General features: G+C 35.6%; 2 protein-coding genes across 4 annotated transcripts; both read left to right on the top strand.

Annotated features, from left to right (window-relative positions):
• Positions 1-279: 279 nt before the first annotated feature.
• Positions 280-3665, top strand: LOC110920855 (binding partner of ACD11 1). Of its 2 annotated transcripts, none has more exons than XM_022165060.2 (5): positions 280-496; positions 2193-2313; positions 2635-2710; positions 2871-2987; positions 3068-3665. In XM_022165060.2, exons 2-5 carry the CDS (start codon positions 2201-2203, stop codon positions 3497-3499), a joined length of 738 nt encoding a protein of 245 aa, XP_022020752.1. In that variant the 5' UTR covers positions 280-496; positions 2193-2200; the 3' UTR covers positions 3500-3665. The 2 variants fall into 2 exon arrangements, with proteins under 2 accessions (XP_022020752.1, XP_035842459.1); XM_035986566.1 differs by lacking the exon at positions 280-496 and adding an exon at positions 1174-1198.
• Positions 3666-4319: 654 nt separating this feature from the next.
• On the top strand, positions 4320-10721 carry LOC110920749 (sucrose transport protein SUC3). 2 transcript variants are annotated; one of them, XM_022164946.2, is made up of 14 exons: positions 4320-4962; positions 5815-5880; positions 6973-7071; positions 7154-7218; positions 7294-7378; positions 7465-7498; positions 7579-7678; positions 8323-8398; positions 8505-8870; positions 8957-9100; positions 9196-9426; positions 9968-10031; positions 10097-10140; positions 10227-10721. In XM_022164946.2, exons 1-14 carry the CDS (start codon positions 4678-4680, stop codon positions 10392-10394), a joined length of 1827 nt encoding a protein of 608 aa, XP_022020638.1. In that variant the 5' UTR covers positions 4320-4677; the 3' UTR covers positions 10395-10721. The 2 variants fall into 2 exon arrangements, with proteins under 2 accessions (XP_022020638.1, XP_022020639.1); XM_022164947.2 differs by having other exon boundaries at positions 4515-4962; positions 7179-7218; positions 10227-10720.
• Positions 10722-11128: the final 407 nt, after the last annotated feature.

Genomic DNA, 11128 nt, shown 5'->3' with positions numbered 1-11128 from the left:
CACAACGCACGCACGTTGCGATGTGTTAATCCACAAAATTTAGAACGAAGCATAAAGCGAAAAATTTGCGAAAAATGAAAACTATAAAGGACTAAAGTTGAAAGTAAAAAAAAAGTTGTGAGAATAGATGGTAAAAGATAAAAAGTTTTGGGTTAAAAGTAATTTAACAAATACTTTTGGGTAAAAAATAAAAAAATTAATTTTTTTTAAATCTCTCAAAACATTAGGTACAAAACATATATGCATAAAAAGATTGCTTATTTATAGTGTTTTAATTTTAATTTAATTTAATATTTGCAATCAACCCAAACACCTCATGATATACTTGTGACGTTGCGTGGTAGAGTTGTTGATAGGATAACGGTAACGGCAACAGTAACGGCGCTTGGTTTTTGTGAAGAAGCTTCGATCCCCTGTAAAACAACCATTTCATTTCACTCACTCTCACAACGCATCTCTGTTCTCCATCTCCTTCGATCACGAAGAAATAGAAGAGGTACGTAACAAGTTTATCACACGTAATCAATTCTCCTTGCAACTGATTCGATATCAATTTTCTGTCTCGTATCTGTTTATGTTTATGTTTTCAATCGATCAATCATCTCTCAATTATGTTGATGCGAATTTAGTTATAGTTTGTTGTTATTGATGTTAAGATAGTTAATTTGACATAATGTTTGAAATTAGATCTTCTTCAGTCTCTGAATTGTTTGAAATTTAGGGTTCGTGTCTGCGTATAAGGCGAAATTTAGGGTTGAGATGTTTTTAGGGTTATAACTTACTTGACAATTGGTCATACTGTATGATTAATGGTGTGAATCTGTGTATGGCACCTTTTCAAATTGCATGAAGCTAATCTGAGCTGAAGGAAGAACAAACTAGATAAATATATGTTTCTGTTCATGTATAGCATAAACATATCATTTTTTTGGGATTTTAGACATGTATTAGGCTTGTTTAGGCCGGTTCCAGGCCAATTTTGGATGTTTCAGACCAGTTCAGCTGGAATTTGCTTGAATTTTTAAGATTTGGCCAGAATCTTGCCTTTGAATCTGACCAAATTCTGGCCGGAATTTCGCCTGAAGGTCAGCGGCGCGACTGGATGGCAGCAAGGCATTTTCCCTGAGCCTCGCCTCACCTTAGGGCTTAGGCGCGCGCCTGAATGGCTTTTGACAACATAAATGTAGCATGAGACATAGTAAATTTTCTTAGTCTTGGGTGTATACTAAAAAAAGGGTAGATGCACGGTACCCCTGACCGCGGAAGGGATCTCCCTTCCCAGTTCACCACCCGACAAGGATCCCTGGCGGCAAATACCCATAGCCATCAAAGAGGGGTAAGAAACATGTTTCAAACCCGAGACCTCGAGTGTCCTCGGTCCGGCTTTAAAGCGGGTGTCGGTGGCCACCAAAGTGGCACTAATGGGAATTGAACTTGGGTCTCCATTGGAGAACCCAAGTCACTCCACCACTAGGCCACTTGTGGTGGTTTTGGGTGTATACTAGGGGTGTTCATCAAATCGAATAACGAATTTTCAAATTTTTCGAATCGTATTTTTCGAATTTTTATTTTTTTTACATGAATTCATATTCGATTCGATTAGTATTTGAAACTCGAATTCGAACCGAATTCGAATAAATTCGATTTAATTCAAATTCACCCTAAACAATAATCTATTTTACTTTCATTTTTTAAAACTACTACAAATAATTATATTCAACATAAAATATAATAATCTGCAAAATTAATTATCTATCAATATGTCAAAACACCAAAATTTAGAAGATAGGTTGGTTACTAGTAGCGATTTAAGTTAGATAAAAATTTGGAAATAAGTAATATGGGCTATTTGTAAGAAGATTTGGTAATGTTATGAATAATAAACTATCACTTATGGAGGTAGTTCATACTTTGGCCAAGTTTAGAAGTTATATGTGTGTGTATATACATATATTAAAAAATATATAAATTGAATTCGAAATTCGAATCGAATCGAATTGAAAATCATAAATTCGTATTCGATTACTGGACTCGAATACGAATCCACTCGAATTCAAACATTTTTAATCGAATTCGAATCGAGTCGAATTTCGAATTTTTCGAATCCGAATCGAATTCTGAACACCCCTAGTGTATACCTGCTACCTTGTTCTTTAATGAAAAGTGAATATAATGTATTTCTGTTGTGGCAGATTTGGGTATGGCTATACAACATATAGCTGAAGTTACCAGCTTGTCCCCTAGGGCAACTGAGAATGATGTTCGCGATTTCTTTGCTTTTTGCGGAACGATTGAACATATTGATCTTATCAGGTGGTTCCAAAATCTGATATCCTCATAAGCTTTTTGTTATTGTTAAGTTTCCGATTTGATTGAGTAATTGCTAATACTACTTCATTATGATGTACGCTAATTGCTAATTTTCGTCCAAGTTACTTAAAGTTATTGTCCTGGAGCATGTGGTGATTGCTTGTCAAGAACTCAAGATTCCATTTCTAAATTATAGAACATTGATATTAGTGCAAACTTATTTTTTTTTTTCATTGCGTGATTTATTTTCTTTTCTAAGAGTTTTATGTTTGTATTAGTTATAATTACTACATTATACTGACTAGTATTATGGTTAATATACAGAGCTGGTGATTATGCATGTACGGCTTATGTAACATTTACGGATGCCTATGCTCTGGAAACAGCAGTCTTGCTTAGTGTAAGCCGTTGCTCTCTCACTTTTTGCAACATACGTTATTTGTTCAAAATATTATAGTCGCTAAGCAGTCTATCCTAGTCAAGGACATTGTACTTTCTGAATTTATGGTTCATAAACTGAGGTGTCGACCCTGACTTTTATTCTGTTTAAACCCTTACAGGGAGCAACTCTTTTGGACCAGACTATATGCATAACAAAATGGGGACAAGATTATGATGAGTCCGAGTATTGGAACAGAGCTTCTTCATGGATTCCAGAAGACGGAAATACTTCATATGTACTAAAAACTGATTACCCTTTTTGACTCGAATCGATTTTCACCCGTTATATGTTTTCTGGCTCTCTTTACTCATGCAGGCATCAGCCCAAGGAAACCAATATGCGTTTACAGCAGGAGAAGCAGTGACGGTGGCTCAAGACGTGGTGAAAACAATGTTAGCGAAAGGGTATATTCTGAGCAAAGACGCACTGGGAAAAGCGAAAGCGTTTGATGAATCTCATCAAGTATCAGCAAGTGCAGCTGCGAAAGTGGCTGAACTAAGTGAGAGAATTGGGCTGACTGATAGGCTTTTTGCTGGAGTCGAAGCTGTTAGATCTGTTGACCAGAGTTACCATATTTCCGACACTACTAAATCAATCATGTCGGCAACGGGCCGGACAGCTGCTGCTGCTGCTACTACTGTTGTGAACAGTAGCTATTTCTCGAAAGGGGCTCTTTGGATGTCTGATGCATTGAGTCGAGCTGCGAAAGCCGCTGCGGATTTGGGTAATAATGGTGTGGGCAAATGAAGTAATGTTTTATTCTTTACGTGGCTGGACTTTATAGTATAAATAAAAGGGAAACAGATAAACACCACATTTAAAGTCCTTATTTTATAGATTATTTTTATGTTGATATATTGCTTGTAGAAACACTAATATAAAATTCATGGAGTGGTTATAATCTTTTTTTTTTAATTAGTGCGATGGTTAGATTAAAAAACTTAACTATAAATTAACAAAATGATGGCTATGATAATAGTGGAACAAAATTGAATTTTAACCAACATCGTAACAGCAAAGTAGAAAAACAAAATTGAATTTTATCAACATAAACTATGAGTTTATGATCCACTAAATAAATGATAATAATTAACACTATTAATTTAACCGACGCCACTCTAAACTTACATTTATCTTTGAGTAAACTTCCGTTTTACTCTCTGTGTTTTGGTCGTTTTAACGGTTTTGTCCCAATCCTTTAAAAATAGTCATTTTGCTCCCTGATGTATAAAGTTTATCTCTATTTCACTCCTCGCCTCTAACGCAATCCAATTCAACTGTTAAATCCTGGTCACATGCCCCTCATATGAGGGGCATTTTAGTCTTTTCCCACTTAAACTTATTAATTTCCCTATTTAATTTTCACACACTTTCTCTCTCTCTACACCATTTTCCACACCTTCATCATCCCCAATTTTCAAACCCTAATTTTCCTCAGCAAGTTAACAAATTTAGAATTCTATATCAAGAATAAATCTGATTCTCTTTTTCTTAAAAATGTTTTCCTCCAAAAATCAAATTCTAACTTTTTCTTTTAAGCCGTCTGTTGACGTTCATAAGTCAAATTCCAAAAGTTGCCTAATCTCGATTTCCTTTAGGTATTTATCTGTTTGAATTTGCTTCCTCAGTTCCTCTAAATAAATTACCATTGATAATCTTAAAATTATGTTGTTAAAATACCAAAAGTAGAAAAATTACTTATAATCGAAGTAACGTCAAGTCAAAGCCAGCCCAAATCAACGTCTCGATTCCTCCCATTCACGGCAACACCGACAAGTTTGACCCGGTGTCAATCCTTCCTGACTTCTGTAAACTCCGATCACCGTTTCAAATCCACACCAATCTCATCTCATATCTCAAATCCACCATATCAACAAAGTCCGATCAATGCGTTGCATTTCCCTTCAAATCTGATTAACTAAATCATGGATTCCATGCCGATCCGTGTGCCCTACAAAAACCTCAAGCATGACGATGCAATTGCGGATGTTGAAATTGTTAGATTTGAAGAAGAAGAAGCTAATAGACGCTTCGATTCCGATAAATCGAATGTGTTTGGTAATGGAAATGCGCCGAATTCTTCTTCTACGTCGCTAGGGTTACCGACGCAGAATTGTAGCATGATTACGCTGGTTTTGAGCTGTGCTGTTGCTGCTGGTGTTCAGTTTGGTTGGGCCTTGCAACTGTCGCTTTTAACTCCTTACATTCAGGTAGTATTATTATATGTTTTGAGTTTTGTTTTAGTGTAGCTAGGGTTTTTATGTTGATTTCATGATTCAGATCTGTTTAGAGGTTAGATTAACACTATTGAGTTTTTATATTTACAATTTAGTGATTTTAGTTTCCAGTTATTGAATGTTTGAATCATTTGGTAACTTGTATAGACGTAAGTGGTTGTAAGATGTTGCGGATTTGGTTTTCAGACTGAACTTTATGGATGACAATGTGATTTAGTTACAGAATTATGTAACAGCATGTCAGCACATTTAGGAATACAACGTGTACCGGCATGATTATTATTAAACACACACTTCTGGTGTCTGTTCCATTTGAATTATGTGAGTGTCTGGGAGATGATGCTCTTTTGTTGCATCTATGTGTGTTGATATTTGATTGCTTGGAGTATATATCTGAAAGTGCAGTCTCAGTTACATGGTATAAGATTGAAATTCATGAAGTATATTGCATGGCTCTATGCTAGACAGTTTTGAATTTTGTTTTCGAGAGTTTGTTAGATGACGACTTTATGATGGATTTTTCTGAGAGTATCGCATGGCATATAGATACAATAACAACATTCATATCCCATGGCTCTATATTAGACAAATTTGAATTTTCTTTCTAAGAGTTTTTTGGACAACGACTTTATGATGGATTCGTTTGAGAATATCACATGGCATATAGATACAAAAACAAGATTCATATGTAGGTTAAGGTTGTGGGTGGAGATAAGTGTGTGCAAGTATGTGTGTTTTTGTGAACATGTCAATTCTCAGTCTCATGTTATCATGTTTTGTTTCATTAGCTGTATATTAATTCCTCTTCTTTTATTTATGCTACAGACACTGGGAATAGGGCATGCGTTTTCCTCGTTTATCTGGCTTTGTGGTCCTATTACAGGTCTTGTGGTAAGTTACAGTAATTTCTTCTTACTTGATTTGATTTATGTTTAAAAGTATGCCACTGCTTCAGGGATTTGTAACATAGGAAGTTACTTTGATGTGGTTGATGTACAAATATGCTGTATATATAACCAATTTACAATTCTTTCGAGTCTTTGTAACTCCTTTAATCACCTTTAATCACCACATATATTAGAATCCCTTATACCTGAGCTCTTTTAGGATAGAAATATACATTACAAAGTTTCATAATGTAAGATGGGGTGCCTGATCGAGAAGTACTTGAAAAAAACGGAATGTGGGAGTGAGGTAATGACCTCTGTCAGTCATAAATTAGTTAGTGAGAATTCTAGTGTAACAGCTATGCAGTTAATGCGGTTAAATATCGCATATTGGTCAAAGACCAATATTTGAGATATAGGTTATCTTGGTGAGATATCAGTGGGATATCGGTAATTTTAATATCATGCAGAATTTATATCGGTCAATATCGCCGATAATAGCAGTACCGATATATGATATCGATATTTTACTAGGGGACCGATATAGCCGATATATCACCAATATTAACTGCATAGGTTAACAGTGTACAATTGAATATAATTTTTAGCTAAATGAGGAAAGATGCTGTATCATTGATTCCCATCTCCATATCATGTTGTTGGGGGAACATGGTTGAAGCATTAAACATGTGATTATTTGTTATCCGTTAACACCCTGTTGGACTTTTATGTCATCGACATATTTTTAACACTTCTTCTCCATGTAATGGAAATGTTGAATGTTTAAAACAAGAGGATACATATGTGGATAGCTATGTACATTGTAAGTATTCATGAAATTTCAGCTACCGTGCAGCAAGAGATGATATTTACTCATAAAAATTTGTGGTGCATGTGACATTTTTTTTACTGGTATTTGACGAAACATAATGGTTCATTTGAGAACTGGAAAAGAAGCGTTTCCTGGTGCACATTTTGTTTTGTATCCCTACATAAATTTACGACAATCATCATCCTAAGAAATCTCTCATGTTGAGATCTAATGGACATTGAAGTTTTTTAATTAGTCTCGTATGGTCATCCATTTTTTTTTCAGGTTCAACCTTGTGTTGGTATTTGGAGTGACAAATGCACTTCAAAATATGGCAGAAGACGACCCTTTATTTTGCTTGGATCCCTCATGATATCACTTTCTGTGAGCTACAATTGCAAAACTCATGCTTCTAGCTTTCTGAATTACCGTGTTTTATCTCCACTAAACTAGATTTCCACTTTAGGTGTTAATTATTGGGTTTTCTGCAGACATTGGATACTTGATTGGAGATACTCAAGAACATTGCAGGTCTCTGCTTGCATCTCTATTTCTTTTTTAATAGTCTTATAACAAATATTTATATAACACCGTTATTTATTGCAGCACGTTCAAAGGTACACGTCCAAGGGCTGCTTTTGTGTTCATCTTAGGATTTTGGATGCTTGACCTTGCTAACAACACTGTTCAGGCAAGTATTTTTCAATATACTTTGGCATTAACGTGTTTGTAGTTATCACGTGTACATCACCAAAGTAATTTTTTTACTACTTTTAGGGCCCTGCCCGTGCTCTTCTTGCTGATCTAGCAGGTACATACATGAAATCCTCTTTGAATACTACCTTTTGTCAACTGTCAACTACTTTGAACATGATGTGTATTCTTGAATAGGCCCTGATCAGAGAAACTCAGCAAACGCTATATTTTGCTTATGGATGGCAGTTGGAAATATTTTAGGGTTTTCATCTGGTTCTAGTGGAAAGTGGCACAGGTAAAGCCTCAATATACCAATGACATGGCATAATGCTTTTGATTTTAGTCAAGGTCATGCTTCCATCATGAAAAATCAAGTTTTTTTCTAGAGCAAAATGCCATTTTCATCCCTGAGGTTTGGCTAGTTTTGCAACTTTTGTCCAAAGGTTTGTTTTCCGCATCTGGATTCAAAAGGTTTGAAATCTTGCCATTTTCATCCGGCTCATTAACTCCATCCATTTTTTCTCTGTTAAGTCAGGGGTATTTCTGTCTTTTTTGTTAACTTAAAGGGCAATTTGGTCTTTTTCACTTTATGTACAAGCATTTAGCATAATGTGTGTATTAGTTTTCAGACGGAATTGCCCTTTAAGTTGACAAAAAAGACGAAAATACCCCTAACGTAACAGAGGAAAATGAATGGAGTTAACGAGCCGGATGAAAATGGCAAGATGTCAAACCTTTTGGATCCAGATGCGGAAAAACAAACCTCTTGACGAAAGTTGCAAAATTGACCAAACCTTAGGGGCAAAAATGTCATTTTACTCTTTTTTTTTTATTAGCATACAATTTTTTGTCAACTCAAATATCTTCTGTCCATATTTTATTGTCCCGGGTATTCTGTTAGATTTGTGATATCAACGTTTGGACACTTTCCATATGCAGTTGGTTCCCTTTCTTGACAAGTAGAGCTTGTTGTGAAGCATGCGGTAATCTTAAGGCAGCATTTTTAGTTGCAGTGGTGAGTTATCACCGACACAACATTCTATCTCACTTTCTATATGATTTTAACGCCACATTGTGAAACTAATTACCAATATTATATTCTTTTGTTTGTGTTTTCACAGGTTTTTCTTACATTTTGCACAATGGTGACACTCTACTTTGCAAAGGAGGTTCCTTTAGCACCAAAACAACATATGAGGTTACCAGATGTTGATCCTCTTTTGGAGGATCCGCAGGCTCAGCTGCATGGTCATGACCACAGAGAATCAAAACCTTGGAAAAACGCAGCTGATCACAAAGCTGGTAATAGGCTTGAAAATGTTTTTGAAATCGGTACCAGTGAGAGGAAAGCAGACTCTACAGTTAATGAAGATCAAGTCGAGAGTTTTAGCGACAGCCCTAGTGCAGTCCTGGTCAACTTGTTGACCAGCCTACGCCATTTACCGTTGGGGATGCATTCCGTTCTTACTGTAATGGCTCTTACATGGGTGAGTTCAGCTCAACTGTTGCCTTTGTGTGTTTATTAATTACGAGTTTTTCGACTTGTATTTACGTGTACTTTTCACATGTGCAGTTGTCGTGGTTTCCGTTTTTCCTTTTTGATACCGATTGGATGGGTAGAGAGGTTTATCACGGTGACCCAAAGGGAAGTGCTGCTGAAATCAGAGCTTACGATGATGGTGTCCGAGAAGGCGCATTTGGTTTGCTATTGAATTCAGTAAGAACTCGTAATCAAGCACAATATTATTACATTTTCTAATCTAGCTCTCGTTTATCGTTTCTTAACATAGTGCTTCTTTTTGGTTGGGACAGGTGGTTCTTGGTATCAGCTCTTTCCTCATAGAACCAATGTGTAAATGGATCGGTTCAAAATTCGTGTGGGCCGTAAGCAATTTTATCGTGTTTGTCTGCATGGCAGGCACTGCCATCATTACCGTAATTTCTTTAAAAGAATCTAGCGGGACTGATAATACAGTAGGAGGAAATGAGGCAATCAAGACCGCGTCTTTAATTGTTTTTGCTATTCTGGGCCTTCCCCTTGCTGTAAGTATCATTATATCATAATTCATAAATAAGTAAAATGCCATTTTCGTCTCTGAGGTTTGGCCATTTTTGCGACTTTCGTCCAAAGGTTTGTTTTTCCGCATCTTGATTCAAAAGGTTTGAAATCTTGCTATTTTCATCCGGCTCGTTAACTCCATGCATTTTTCTTCGTTAAATCAGGGGTATTTTTGTTTTTTTTTTTTTTTTGTTAACTTAAAGGGCAATTCGGTCTTTTTCACTTTATGTACAATCATTTAGCATAATGTGTGGTTGTTTTTAGCCTGAATTGCCTTTAAAGTTAACAAAAATACCCCCGACTTAACCGAGAAAAACGGATGAAGTTAATGAGCCGGATGAAAATGGCAAAATTTTAAACCTTTTGGATTCAGATGCGGAAAAACAAACCTTTGGACGAAAGTCGCAAAACTGGCCAAACCTTAGGGACGAAAATGGCATTTTACTCTTCTTATCTTCATAAATAATTAAACTTTTGATTTCCTTCTTTTACTAATATGATCTGACATTTGGGTGTTTGATGCAGGTAACTTACAGTGTTCCCTTCTCCGTCACAGCCGATCTAACCGCAGATACAGGAGGCGGTCAAGGTATGTGATGATAAACCCATCAATTCATGCTTATAAAATTTTCATCGTTTGTTATCTCCTTGCAGGATTGGCAATTGGAGTTTTGAATCTAGCAATTGTGATGCCACAGGTAGTTGAATTATGACCTATAGTTTAATAGTAATCAGTTGTCTGAAGCTTTGAATGATATTAATAATACAATATATATGTGGATAGATGATTGTGTCGCTTGGTGCGGGCCCGTGGGATGCATTATTTGGTGGAGGGAACGTACCGGCATTTGTTCTTGCTTCATTAAGTGCCCTTGCTGCTGGCATTATTGCAACTCTAAAGCTTCCAACTCCTAGCAATTCATACACACCAATAGGTTTTCATGTTGGGTGACAACCTTTTTTCGTACCAACTTGTGCATATTTACACGCGCACCGCCAATCGCAATAGTTACTTGCAGATTTGATAGACACACAATATCCTCACTTGTTATATCCATATGAGTATAGAGATCTAGCTTTAGGATAAGCTGTTACTGTATTTTTCAATTTTCATGATAGTTTTGTATTCTTTTTTCTAAAATAAGCCCATAATCTTTACTATCAATTTCATTGTATATTAGACTAAACTTAAGGGTGGTTTTATGTAATTTGACTATCACCTGCTTTTGACACGTCAGATGTCTTGTTCTGAATGAAAGTGAGATCCAGTTTTGAGTTTCACGTAACATTGATTTGCATGAGTTGATAAAAGATAATACCAACCAATTTGTTTATTGTTTAATTAAAGGTAATAACATTTTTCTTTATCTAATTATAGAAACCGGGGTTGGTTCCGGTACAAACCATATTTATCATACAAACCGTAAGAACAAATCCTAGCACTTAAAAAAAGTTAAATTAGCACATATCAAAACAATATATACATAAAAGTAGCACTTTTGAATTATATTAGCATATGAAAATTTATCAAGATAATTGATTTTAGCACATATTTGAATGATATTAGCACTTTTTTTAATCAGCACATTGAAAATAAAAGGAAGATCCAAATAAATAATTAATTGTTTGTTAGTATATTTATAGGGAATTCAATATAATTGATATTATTTAGGATCTTATTTTATC

Source organism: Helianthus annuus, chromosome 17, assembly GCF_002127325.2.
Source record: "Helianthus annuus cultivar XRQ/B chromosome 17, HanXRQr2.0-SUNRISE, whole genome shotgun sequence".
NCBI classification, from domain to species: Eukaryota; Viridiplantae; Streptophyta; class Magnoliopsida; order Asterales; family Asteraceae; genus Helianthus; species Helianthus annuus.
This window is presented reverse-complemented; position numbering and strand designations above follow the sequence as displayed.